General features: G+C 33.8%; 1 protein-coding gene across 1 annotated transcript in view; it reads right to left on the minus strand.

The window, feature by feature from the left end:
• Positions 1-4,214: 4,214 nt before the first annotated feature.
• The window catches only part of SYNM (synemin), a 43,696-nt gene continuing 33,095 nt past the window's right edge, over positions 4,215-14,815 (minus strand). Inside the window, exons 4-5 of the mRNA XM_074295043.1 lie at positions 6,255-8,713; positions 4,215-5,315 (exon numbers count right to left, since the gene is read on the minus strand). Coding sequence (XP_074151144.1) covers positions 4,956-5,315; positions 6,255-8,713 — 2,819 coding nt within the window. The 3' untranslated portion in view covers positions 4,215-4,955. The remainder of the gene's footprint in view (positions 5,316-6,254; positions 8,714-14,815) is intronic.

Raw genomic sequence — 14,815 nt, forward strand, 5'->3', positions numbered from 1 at the left:
CATTCTATCTGCACTTTCTTCTGAAAAGTTTAGAAACTATATTACACTTCATTCTGAAATTTCATGTTAGTGACTTTTTGAAATTCACCCCATTTGACAGATTCTGAAGTTCTGAGTAACAAGTTGTGACTAAAAATACTATCATTTTGTGTTTATCGTGTATATACTATCAATTTTGAATGTATTTAAGACATTGGAAATCCCTCTACATACCTTTCACCCAAACTGTGAATATTTGCTGCAGTAAGAACATTTACATGACCACATGTGCTTAGTAAATTACTTTAATTACAGTTTAAGTAGCAATAAGAACACAAAACTGAAAAGCATTCTCTCTGATATCAATGTGAATGACCTCTCATTCTAATTTGGGATCTAATGAGTTCTTTTACTGTTTAATACTGAATTTTTATTTATATAGTTCATCACTTTTGATGTGTTTTTCTGTACCTCAATCCAGGGTCTTCTGATATTGGAAGAGAGATAGAGGACTCATAATAACTGCTAATCTTCAAAACAGTTTCTAAATATGCTCTTCAGAGATTTTATTTTTCTTTAAATATTACACTTCAAATAATCATAGGTTATGTCTTTATAGTATCAGTAAATCTGTTGAAAAGTGAAAAGTTCAATAAGTCAGTATGTTTTGTCTAAACACTGTAAAAGTGTCGGCTTGACTCATTTGTGTGTGTGTGTGTGTGTGTGTGTGTGTGTGTGTGTGTGTGTGTGTGTGTGTAATGAAATTGACTGTTCTTTTGAATAAACTAAGTTTGTATTGTTTGTGTTGGCTAGATCAAGCTGTTGTGTTATATAGTCATGCAATTAAAACAGGCATGAAGTGTCCCTAGGTAATAAGGCAAAATAACAGTAACATTTCATGTTTTATCTATAAATTACTAACCCTACCACTGTCTAAGAGTATTCTCACTTCTTTGAAAAATGCATTTCAACTTCAAGAATAATAGGTTTTTAAAGTTAGCTTTGGAAAACAATAAATGTGTCCACGTCATTTTAAAAATAAATATATACTTTGAAGATGGTCAGCTAAGTTAAAAAAAAAAAACTCTTAAGGCAAAAATGATTTCTTCTAGCAATAAAACAGACTGTCATGATGGATATTTTATGAAGAACCCTGACCAACATTTGATTACATAAATAGTATAAATTGCAATTAAAATTCTGATGAACTTTTGAAATAATACTTTGAAACAGAGGATTGATTCTAGAATAGTGAGCTCTGTTGTCTTGAATTCTTGGGCACACAACAGAAAGTGTGGTAAAAATGGAAAGTGCACTAGATTTGAAGTTAGGGGCTCCAGCTTCTGCTCCTAATTACAGCTCTGTTACTGTTTTATCACCTGGTACATCCGGCTAGTCATCTGACTTTCCTGAGCCTCATTTTTATCATCTATCAAATAAAGAGTTTGAACTTGATGGTCTCTAAGATTTTTGTTAGCCCTAAATCCTATGATTCTGTGCCAAAGGGGAAAAAAATTCAATAAAACATTACAATTCAAATTACTCACCTTTTCTCTGTGTTTACACAGAAAGGGCTATCAAAAAAATAGGGAAAAAAAGCTAGACTCCATTTACTGTGTAACTCCCCATAATATGCAGATTAGGATAAATAACTTCATAAATCATATCTGTTTCAGACAATTTTCAGATGATGAAATTAAAACTATTTCCACTCATATGAAAGAGTGTTCCAAATCACTATTGATCAGAGAAATGCAAATTAAGACAACTCTGAGGTATCATTACACACCTGTCAGATTGGCTAAGATGACAGGAACAAATAACGATGAATGTTGGAGGGGCTGTGGGAAAACTGGGACACTGATGCATTGTTGGTGGAGTTGTGAAAGAATCCAACCATTCTGGAGAGCAATCTGGAATTATGCCCAAAAAGTTATCAAAATGTGCATACCCTTTGACCCAGCCATACTACTACTGGGCTTATACCCCAAGGAACTACTAGAGAAGGGAAAGGGTCCTGTATGTGCCAAAATGTTTGTGGCAGCCCTTTTCATAGTGGCTAGAAGCTGGAAGATGAATGGATGTCCATCAATTGGAGAATGGTTGGGTAAACTATGGTATATGAATGTTATGGAATATTATTGTTCTATAAGAAATGACCAACAGGAGAAATATAGAGAGGCTTGGAGAGACTTACATCAACTGATGCTGAGTGAAACGAGCAGAACCAGAAGATCATTATACACTTCAACAATGATACTGTACGAGGATGTATGCTGATGGAAGTGGATTTCTTCAACATAGAGAAGAGCTACTCCAATTCCAATTGATTAATGATGGAAAGAACCAGCTACATCCAGAAAAGGAACACTGGGAAATGAATGTAAACTGTTATTTTTACCTTCTGAATCCAATTCTTCCTGTGCAACAAAAAATTCGGTTCTACACACATATATTGTATCTAAATTATACTGTAATATATTTAACATATATAAGACTGCTTGCCATCTGGGGGAGGGGTTTGGGGGAGGAAGGGAAAAAATCTGAATAGAAGTAAGTGCAAGGGATAATGTTGTAAAAAATTACCCATGCATATGTACTGTCAAAAAATGTTATAATTATAAAATAAAATAAAAAAAAAATCACACACACAAAAAAAAAAAAAAAAAAAAAAAAATCATATCTGTTTCAACTGCCCAAAAATAATTCTGAAAGGAAACCTTAAGGAGTGATTAAAAGTATGATTTCTTCAATTATACATGTTTTAGATTAAAATGTTTGAGGTTGGTAAATCTAATCTGAAATCCATTATCAACCAAAAATCAAGATGGTTTGGCACTGAAGTTGAAGTTACCTACTTTATTCCTAATATCCTACTCCTATCCAACAGTTATATGGTTCCATTGCAAAAGGCACAGGAAACATGAAGAAAAAAATAATCCAATTCCTTGCTTAAAATATTGATTTTTTTTGATATGTTACAATGTGTGCTGCTGAAGACATTATTTTATGAGATACACTTTAAAGATAGCTTTAAAATCAAATCATTAGAGCATATGACAAAAGTTGATCCAATAGAAACTTAGCAATTAACATATTTATCCCCACTGTATATTATCTGTACACATATACACCTCTGAAGTATGTAGCATGGAATATTTTCAATCCTACTGTATCATTCATCAGTGAATTTATACTGCATTGTGATCCAAGAGCTGATGCCAACTCCTTCCCCACCAAATCTCCTCCCCCATGTTTTTTTCTGACAGACATAAGTTATTTACTTTCCTGAAAAATTTTATAATTACTATTTATTTTCAAAGTACAAAATTTCTACCAAGGATATATCTTTATTGAAAAGAAAAAGACCTGAATAATGGTGCTAAAAGGGGTTTGTCATTTAACTGTCATTTCTTTAAGGTATAATATTTTGCTTTTCATAAATATACTGTAGATCTTTCACTTAATGTTTGGTTTCCATGTTAGTATCCACATTGGTATTATATCCTATTATATGAGATGTTGCATTCTAAATCCATATCACATATATTTTAGGTTAATGTTATTGATGTCATTTGATTGTATCTCAAACTTACTTCTATAAAAATAATAGTAATAACTTACATTTATTTAGAACATTCTTCTTCAAAGTCTTTTCCTCACAAAAATCTTTTCAGGTGGTACATTTTTTGATAGATGATAAAACTGAAATTTACAGAAGTTACATCTCTTCTTGAAGATCACTTAGTAACTACTTAATAGAATGAAGAATTGAAATCTGGCCTTCCACCTACAAATCTAGTGCACTTTTTGTGGTACGATGCTACTTTTTAACACTTTGTTATATTTCCTTGTGTTACAGGCATTTATACTCCCCAATTATATCAGCATTATCTTTGTACTTCTTATATGTCTAGTATGTGTTTGATAAACTGAATTAATTGAGTAGATTATAAACGTTTTGAGTACAGGGACCATGTTTTGTTCATCTGTCTTCCCTGCCCTTGCCCAAAGTAAATACTTAGTAAATATTTGTTGGTGTTGAATATAAGGAGCTATGAACTTCAGAAAAGTAGAGAAGTTTAAGTATAATATGATTTGAACTGAGCTTTTTCTATGCTAGGGTTATGATGGAACTGGCAGCACAAAACTACAAAATGAACATCTTGACTGTCTTTATGCTCCCTGAACACCCCTTATACTATAACTTGAAAATAAGACTTCTACAATCTATACACATTTCTATTTTTTTTAATTCCGTAATGTTTCACAAAACAGATTAGGCTTACTGATTAAAATATTGTAATAGGATATTTAGTTGGTATCTCTATAAATAAACATGACATTTCTGAAGTAAGAAAAATTGAAATCTGTTGGTTCAAAGAATTTTCCTTTTATGGCAAATTAACTGTTTTCCTGAAAATATTGAACTCAACAGCAATTTATAGTTATGTATATATATATATTTATTTTGTAAACTGCTCTAAATCTAAAAGTGCAATGGTGTCTCTTGTAAATAGATTCAAGCTAATTGTCTATTCTTCCCTTGAATGCTAGTTTATGCTATTAGCACATGCAGATTGATTAACCCTTAAGTGTTATTTTAATAAAGTTACTCTTAAGCATCTTACAGACAAGAACTTTTCATTTAAATAAAGTCTGACATTTCCCTGGCCAAGGACAAAACTGATAAACTATCTCGGGTAATAGTTCAAAAACTCTAAAAGAGTAAAGAAATAAATAGTAAATTTTCAAAATTCTCAAAATTTCAAAATTGTTACATATTCATGACTCCTCTAAGAAGGGACCCATGAAGTAAATTTAAAATGTTTCAAGCTTTCTTCTTGAACTAATTTATGCAACAAAAAGGCTTTAGGATCAGTTATCCCAACTGGTAAATTGGAAAATTCGGAAAATTATCAGTGTGTTGGTTAATACTGTGTAAGATGCTATTAAAACTCAATCTATTTGAATTTTCAAAACCAATGCCCATCATTCTCCTCCTCCTCCTCCTCTTCCTTCTTATCTAGATAGAGAAGAGCAATTTTCTTTTCATCAGAAACCACTGACCTTTGGTCTACCATTCTCTGCAACATTACTGTTTTATCAAACATAGTTTTCTGTGTGATTTGTTCACCATGAGCCTGGTTATCTTGATCAGCAGAAACCTGAAAACTTATACTTGCTTCTCTCTCCTTTTTGCTTTCATTATCTTTCCAGTCACCATCATCAGACACAATGTGAACTTTTGCTTCTTTCCTTGTGGGAAAAAATGTTGTAGTTTCTCGGGTTCCTTTAGCCATGCTGAGGGTCTCTTCTCTGTTAGTCACATCCATCTGAAAAGTAAATGAAATTTCTTTGGGCCCCAGTGTACTATGTTGTGTAGACTGGCTGTTCTCTGCTAACCCTTCTGACTCAAAGATATCACCTGAACCAGTCACTGTAAAAGTTTTTGAAATGGGCCCATGGAGGATAATTTCTCCAGTGGTTTAAGTTTCTATGGGCCTAGCTGAATGTTCCTGAAAGATCTGCTAACACCTGACATTCTTCTGATATGTCTCTTGCTATACCTTCCTTCGGAGATTGAGAGACAAACTTTTGGAAGGTATTCTTCTCAGACAAAAGAACCTCTTTTTGACCTAATTTGTAATTTTTTATGGATCTGTTTGTGTCTGAGGAATCAGTTGTATTTTAAAAAATGCCTCCAGATTCACGAAGTTCCATATGATGAGAAATTAGTCCATGGCAAATTATGTGTTCAATTGTCTAAAACTCTTGTGAACTAATTCTAATAAATGTGCCTGATCTGATGATCTGTGTGAGAATTATCTCTATTGAGGCTGAATTTCATTTTGTCAGAGAGAGAGACATTGAAAGCAATCTTATCTGTTTAGAACATATTTCTTGGGGTCTAATTTAAGGAGACCCAAAGAACTCTTAGTGCTACTGATCCTTCTGTCTGGGAATAATTTCTAGTTCCTTCAAATTTACCTGCTTCAGAAATGGACCCATTTAAAATAACTTCCTAATTAGTATGAAATTGTTTGGAACCTAATAAAAATGGCCCTAAGGAGTTGTTAGTATCTTTGGAAAACTCTTTCTGACTAAGACTTTCTATACCACCCACCTCTTGAGACATAGAGAGAAGGAAGAGCTCTAGAAATGATTTTTTCAGTCAATTGATTTTCTTTAAAACTCAATATCTCAGAATGTCTCACACACATACTGGTACTTTTGGAGCCCTCTACCTGATTAAGTTGTTCTTCCACACTTACCTCTACCACTTCTGAAGTGGGTCCTTCATAAAAGATTTGTTCTGTTCTCTGAATTTCAGTGGGACCTGTTTTAATATGCCTTACAGACTGGTTTATGTCTTCTAAGACATGTGATTGAGCAAAATCTCTGGAGCTGCTAATTTCCATAGTTGCAGAAACTGGACCTTGGCAAAAAACGTGTTCAGCAGCATAATGTTCTCCTCTGCCACCATCTTGCTCACTAGATGAAGTGTACATTTCTCTACTGGCCCAACGCTTGGATTTAATACTGGACCCAGAAACTTTTACACCCTTTTTATTATCTGGACTTTCAGGTTCCTGAGGTTGGCGTTTTTCAAAACTATCTAGAGCTGCCGACTGTAATATTTTCTCTACTTTGCTAGAGTCATCTTTACTTAGTTCCACATCAAGCTGATTTGCATCAAGGGTTTGTGAGAGATTCACTTCAGCAATGATTGTGACTGATCCACCATCAGTGGTTTTCTCAAACTTTTTAACTGAAATATTGCCAGCATCCCCCTGATTCTCCTTAGTTAGGATAGATAGCTCTTCTCTCACACTTTCAGGGAGACTCCCTTCCAGCTGACCAATTGTCTCTACCAGCTGATGTTTGGGATCTTTGGAGGAGAGTTCCTTAATTGAGGTCTGGAATTCATGGGGTATTTTAATTTCTTTTTCTATGACAATGGATTCAGCATGTAATTCATCATCTTTTAGGTGTTCCTTCTGGTGGCTAGAGTCCATATCCTCCTCTGGAGAAAAGATTTCTGATGTACTTGAGAATTCATCTCCAGGAAAATTGTTTCTCTTTCTCCTTTTTTCTGTGCTCTGTGAAACTTCATCTTGCCAAGAATATTTGATGGTAGATTCTTCCTCAACATGAATTTGCCCATACACAGAATCTTCATCTTTGTCATAACCCCCTGAGTATTCATCTGGAGTAGAAACAAAGTATCTCTGCTCTCCTTCAGTATCACCTGCTTCAATTACTTCCTCAAAGTGAGTTATGATCTGATGAGGTTGCTTTGTCTTTTTAAGTTGATTACCTGAGAAGGCAATACTTGTTTCTTCATTACCTTCCTCATCACTGTAATGCCTCTCAAAACCTAGAGAGTCATCAACTTCCTCTACCTCAAATGGCGTTGAAAAGTCAACCTTCTCATCAGTTACATATCCTAGTGGTTCTTCAACAATCTCAACATTAACAACTTTTGCTTTTCCTTCTCTTCCTTTCAGGCCAAGACTTATTATATCCCCTATCATGCTTTCTGCTGATTTTCCTTTAATCTCTATTTCCTTAGCACCCTTGCTTAAGAACTGCTTTAAGCTATCTTCATCTGAAACATCTATCTCTTCAAGCAATTTAGACTCCACAATAATTTCAGTTTTTGCCCCTGCATCACCAGGAAGTTCTTTCCTCTCCATGTAAGTGACTTTTGTATCCAGAGAAGCACCAGCAGATGTCTCCAAGTCAGAAGGTTGCACAAATTGCTGAAGAATGCTGGAAACAATGTTTTCTGCTACAGTTTTTCTTGTGGAGTCATCTTTTGTGGAGTCAACAGCATCACCGGTATCTATCTTAAACTTCAACTTTCTCTCATCTGTCCACTTAGTTTTACTATCTCCAGCACCCTTCTTTTGAAATGTTTGTATATCTTTTACTGATAATTCTACTTTGTCATCTTCCAGTATTTTTCTATGCCCTTGCCCCTCAAAGCTAACAGGTATCTGTATTTCTTTTTTTTCTCCAAATATTCTAGTTGTTGCTATGCTTGATTCACCTCCTTTAGCCTTTCCCTTCAACTGCATGCCTTCCCTTTCTCTTGCTTCCTTATCTAATTTAGTCATTTCTTCCCATCTTAAATTTCTTTCTTCAGAAGCCTTTTCTTTAGAGTCAAACATTTTCTCCTCTTGTCTTGGTTTAGTGGGTTCTATTTTCTGTTTTCTCTCCTCCATAGACATTCTCTGCTCTGTTTTCTTTCCCTCAAGAACACTCATTTCATGTGATCGAGTGCTTGCAGTTGTACTCATCCTTACATCTTTATGTTGTTGGCTTGGTCTTTGAGCACGTGTTGATTCTTTAGTTAAATATGTGGTGATACTACTTCTACTTTCTGTTTTTTGTCTCTCAGGAGTCACTTTCACCTGAGGTTCTATGCTTCTCAAAAGGCCATGTGTTGTAGGAACCATTCTGACTTTGCTATGATCTTTTGAAGTTCTTTCATATGAGGTTTCTTGTCTAAGACTGGAAGAGGAAGAATAGCCTGAACACAGGAAATCTTTTCTTGGAGCACTTCCAGTTACTATTGTAGCCTGTGGTCCAAAGAATGATGATCGATTTGTATATGGTATTGAGATGTTTTTATCTGATGGAGTTATTTTCTCCCTGGAGAATATATTCCGTTTGTTTTCTCTCTGTAATACTGAATTGTTATACTGACATGATGTATTCCTGATGTCTGCAAAAAATTAAGCAGAAATGCACTAAAATTATTATAGTCATAGCACCATTTATCTTAAAAGTAATATAACACCAAAAAAATCAGTATAATGCTATATAGTCTGGTTAAGTATTTCAAGGACAGAGACAAATATTTACAATAAGATGATCTAACTACAGAATTTACTGAATATACAAACTTCATAAATATATTCACTTACAACCAGTATGAGAAGATGTATACATTTTTGGTCTGCCTAACTGAAACATTAGGTGCAATGTCCAGGCTAGCTTTCTGGAGGACTTCTGAACAGGCCTTGATCTCAGCAGGATAGTAACTATAAGGATAGGCAGGAATAGAGTATAAAGTCTTTATTGTTTCCTTCACAGTCTGTCTCCTTCACAGTCTGTGTCTGTCACAGTCTGACCCAGTCTTGATCTTAGTGGAGGAGTGCAAGAGGGAGGAGAGCCACCAAAAGGATGGTCAAAGATGGAATGTCTCATTTCCAGTCCTCTCAGCTCTTACATACCTTACTTAGTACAATTACATCACTACAGCACACTGAATATGTTTGAACTACAGAACCTTTACATCACCTTGCTAAGTATTAAGTATAAGTAAACTAAAGAACCATTATCTCATCAATTCCATTGATGTAAGTATTTTTGCTTCAAGTATACTTTTCTCAGAGTTGCCCAATATCTAAGGTCCTCTACAATTAGCGATACTATCCTTTATCTAGACTGGGAAAATAAGGCTACTTATTTAGTTGTTCCTATATATATGGACGCTTTCTAGACAATAATAACTCAACTACAAAACGACCTAGAAATTCCAAGACTTGTGCAATTTTATTATTGAAATTGGCAAATGGAAGTGAAGTCTCATACTAATGTGCCAATTTTGACTAAATTAAATAAAACTAAACATGGGCCTTAGAAGAATTCCTTTGGAGTCCATAGTTACCCTCAAGATATTCTATAATCACATTACTTTCTTTTCTCTAGTTACATATACTCTATTCCACTGAGGAGAAGGGAAAATTAAACAACTTGCATCAAATTCAAACATTTCTAAATTCCAGCTAATACCTCATAATAACAATACTACTGAACTGTTATATTAAACTCAAAATTATAAATAATTTTACTGTGAAAAAGTGCCTTTCCTCAATCTTGTTCTTTTAAGATTCACTTACTATAATAGCAAAAAGTGAAACAATTATTTGTGGATCTTAGAATCTGCATAAGGAAAAACATAACAGCATTTTCCAGGTGTGATAAACCTCAAAACAAAACCATTGCTAACAAGGGGGGGAAAAAAAGAAATCCAGATAAGCTAGGCATGGGGTGTGTTTGTGTGTGTGTGTTCAAAGTGTTTTAAATGAAAATAGTTAATTCTTTTAAGGAACAAGGATAAAGAAACAACACCCACCCAAAAGTGACATTTCCTATAATTTTTCCACGATTGAAAATGACTACTTTTTTAGTCTTTATGTCATAGTTAATCTGAATGAATTAATTTAAAAAAGATGTTTCTTTTGAATTACTATATATATTCATTAAATCAACAAATATTAAAAAACCCCAACTATGTGCAAATGCAAAAGAAACATCAACAATATGGGACAGTTTTCATAATTTACATCAACTTTTCCTAATTTAGTACATTTTGTTTACATTTAGTTTAATTAGAGGGAAAACAACAGTTTTTATTGATAGGAGGTACCATTAGATACCCAATCATTTAAGTGGCATTATACATTTTCATATTTCTAAAAAGAACTTAAGACAAATTTTTGATAAATTATGATAAAGTTAATAACTAAATTTCCAAATGTTACAATTAAATATGCAGATGGAAATCTATTTGACAAGATCAATCCTTTGCCAAGAGATTCTCAATCTTGTTCTACCAGGTAATGATAGTTCATAATAAAAAAGAATATATCACTAATATAGACTAAGAAGTCTAACTTCTTGACGTGAAGGGGACATTTTGTGAAAGAAGAACATATAGTAAATTCAGAAGAATTTGGAAAATCCCAGCACAGGAAAGATATAATCCAAAAGTTTTAAACCAAACTAGATGGTGTTTCTGTTGCAACATTGAGTAACTCATCTGTGTTATTGAACAAATTGCATGCTCATAAATAAAACCAAGCTTTTAATTTAACTCAGGTATCGCTACTCAGCTCTCTCTCTCTCTCTCTCTCATCTCGTACTCTCTCCTCTCACTCTCTCTCTCTCTCTCTCCCTCTCACTTCTCATCTCTCTCTCTCACTTCTCATCATCTCTCTCCTCTTTCTCTTCTCTCTCTCTCTTCTCTCTCTCTCTTCTCTCTCTCTCTCTCTTTACTCTCTTCTCTCTCTCTTCTCTCTTCTCTCTCTCTCTCTCTCTCTCTCTCTTTCTCTCTTCTCTCTTCTCTCTCTCTCTCTCTCTTTCTCTCTCTCTCTCTCTCTCTCTCTCTCTCTCTCTCTCTCTCTCTCTCTCTCACACACACACACACACACACACACACACACGCACAAACTACAGAGTTTCAGTCACATGTGCCTATGGATATAGTAATCATTAGTATCATCACTGAATGAGAACAAATATTTTTAATTTCAGAAATTCCATTGCCTCCTGTGAAGCTTTGTACTTTAATAGCTAAAAGGTAACAGTAATTGAATTGATATAATCAACTCTTCAATATCTTTAGTTTTAATTTCGTTTTTATTTCATTTCACTCTGAGTACTGAATGAAGTAATTCACAACAACAAAATGCAGTCCGATTTTCTGATGTGTAATAATAAGATATCCCCTCTGCCTATGGTCTTTCCCACATTCATCATATTGAAAGTGTTTCACATACTCCCTGGAATAATTTTTTGTATCTGTTTTTCATAGAATTGGACCATCGTTGGTCCAAATAAATATCTGTTACCTATGTCAACATAAAAGCCAATAAATATATGCATAGAAGCGCATCATCCATAATTCAGATGAATCTCAAAATTCCTTTTCTTTAATTTTGAGAATAAATGTCCTCACCCACTTTCTTCATATTTCCAAACTCAGAAGGCAATGCTGCTCTCCTCCTAGTCAATTCAAATATGTAACTCCAGTTGTACCTTCGATCCCATTGATTTAAAATCAATTGGCCCCTTTCTTTCATTTTTAGTTTCTTTTTCTTTTGCCTATGAACTTGTTCAGATCACAACTATCTTTTAAAAATAAAATTTCACATACTTCTTAGGATACATTATATTATTTATGTTCCCCAGTTTACCTCAAGAATTCTGGAAAGCATGATCTATGTTCTGTTTCTACCACCTCACTATCCACTCTATTCAACTCGCTGAAATCTAGCTTCCATCCCTATCACTCTTGCTGAAATTATTTTCTTTGTATCACATTATATTCTTTTTTTTAAATTTTATTTAGAATTTTTTCCCACAGTATATATGCATGAGTAATTTTTTTATATAATATTATCCCTTGTATTCATTTTTCCAAATTATCCCTCCCTCCCTCCACTCCCTCCCCCCAGATGACAGGCAATCTCATACATTTTACATATGTTACAATATAACCCAGATACAATATATGTATGTAAATAACATTTTCTTGTTGCACTTTAAGTATTGGATTCTGAAGGTATAAGTAACCTGGATAGAAAGACAGTTACATTACAGTAACAATTTACATTCACTTCCCAGTGTTCCTTCTCTGGGTGTAGTTGTTTCTGTCCATCATTGATCAACTGGAAGTGAGTTGGATCTTCTTTATGTTGAAGATATCCACTTCCATCAGAATACATCTTCATACAACATTGAAGTGTATAGAGATCTTCTGGTTCTATTCATTTCACTCAGCATCAGTTGATGTAAGTCTCTCCAAGCCTCTCTGTATTCCTCCTGCTGGTCATTTCTTACAGAGCAATAATATTTCATAACCTTCATATACCATAACTTACCCAACCATTCTCCAATTGATGGACATGCGTTCATTTTCCAGTTTCTAGCTACTACAAAAAAGCTACCACAAACATTTTGGCATATACAGGTCCCTTTCTGCTCTTTAGTATTTCTTTGGGATATAAGCCCAATAACAGCAATGCTGGGTCAAAGGGTATGCACAGTTTGAGAACTTTTTGGGCATAGTTCCAAATTGCTCTCCAGAATGGCTGGATTCTTTCACAACTCCACCAACAATGTATCAGTGTCCCAATTTTCCCACATCCCCTCCAACATTCATCATTATTTGTTCCTGTCATCTTAGCCAATCTGACAGGTGTGTAGTGGTATCTCAGAGATGTCTTAATTTGCATTTCTCTGATCAGTAGTGATTTGGAACACTCTTTCATATGAGTGAATATAGTTTCAATTTCATCATCTGAGAATTGTCTGTTCATATCCTTTGACCATTTATCAATTGGAGAATGGTTTGAATTCTTATAAATTAGGGTCAGTTCTCTATATATTTTGGAAGTGAGACCTTTGTCAGAACCTTTAACTTTAAAAATATTTTCCCAATTTGTTATTTCCCTTCTAATCTTGTTTGCATTACTATTGTTTGTACAGAAACTTTTTAGTTTGATGTAATCAAAATCTTCTATTTTGTGATCAATAATGATCTCTAGTTCTCCTCTGGTCATAAATTCCTTCCTCCTCCACAGGTCTAAGAGGTAGACTATTTTCTGTTTCTCTAATCTATTTATTATCTCATTCTTTATGCCTAAATCATGGACCCATTTTGATCTTATCTTGGTATATGGTGTTAAGTGTGGATCCATATCTAATTTCTGCCATACTAATTTCCAGTTTTCCCAACAGTTTTTTCCAAATAGTGAATTTTTATCCCTAATGTTGGTATCTTTGGGTTTGTCCACATTATATTCTTAATTGTCAAATCCCATGCCCTGTTCTCAGACCTCATCCTCCTTGACAGTCTCCAACATTTAAAAATATTGATTCTCACTGTGTTAAAACCTTTCTGCTTCAGCTTCCCTAACCGTAATCTGGTTTTCCTGTGACCTGATGAGTCCTTTGCTTGATCATCTTTGTATTCTAACAGAATTCTAACAGAAAATCTCTAGAAAAAAATTTTCTTTAATCTTTTCTCTCTAAATTCTCTTTTAGTGAGACTAAGGAGTCCAGAATTTGATATCCACTCTATACAACCTCTCCTTCACAGAACTACCAAAATTATCTTCCTAATGTACATGTCTGCTTATTTCATTCAGCTGCTTAAAAACCAGTGACTTCCCTTTACTTACTTGGATACAATGCAAACTATTTAGCCTAGCATTTGAGGTCCCACTTACTGACTTCAACTGACTTTTCTCTAATCTATTTAATTTGATTTTTCATTCCAGCCAAATTGCATCTCTGTGCACTCACACAGTACTAGCATGTACATTACCTCCTTTTCTTTTATTTCTTTTTTTATGGGAAAAGAGCATAGTCAGTTCAGCTTTCTCCCTAAAACTATTTTTTATTTCCCTAGATAAAAATGATTTTTCTCTTCTTAATGTGCTATAATACTTAGTCTAAACTGTTTTTACCCTCATGAAATTCTATTGGATTAAAATTATTTGTATTTTCCCTACTGGATTATAAAATCTTTAGTGTTCATTTTAACAAGATAGATGCTAAAACATAAACTCTAAAGTCAAGGATTATTTTCATCTTTGTATCCAATTCCTAGGTCAATGCCTTGGTCAAAGCAAGCATTTAATAATTGAAATGAATATTTTGTCCTTTTTGATAGTCATCACAATCATTTAAATTGGAAAAATCTTTATATTTGCAAAATACATAAAGCAATTACTAAATTAAAAATCCCATCTAAATCACACTGAATGATATCAGTTAATGTTTTCTTCTTAGTAATAGTTTTCAAAAACTTTGTCTCCTCAAAATTAACTACATTGAGGATTTCTTAAATTTTCTTAATCTCTTTGCATTTTTATCCCTGAGAGTTCCTTTATTTAAAAAATATTTGATCTAACAAGAAGCCTAAATCCTTAACATTGTAACCTATTACACTTTTATTGTTCTTGGAATATTTTTCAAGGAATGGTTAAAGAGGCACATTTATGAAAAGTTCAGGAACAATCACATAAAAAGA

This window comes from Sminthopsis crassicaudata, chromosome 2 (assembly GCF_048593235.1).
Source record: "Sminthopsis crassicaudata isolate SCR6 chromosome 2, ASM4859323v1, whole genome shotgun sequence".
Lineage (NCBI taxonomy): Eukaryota > Metazoa > Chordata > Mammalia > Dasyuromorphia > Dasyuridae > Sminthopsis > Sminthopsis crassicaudata.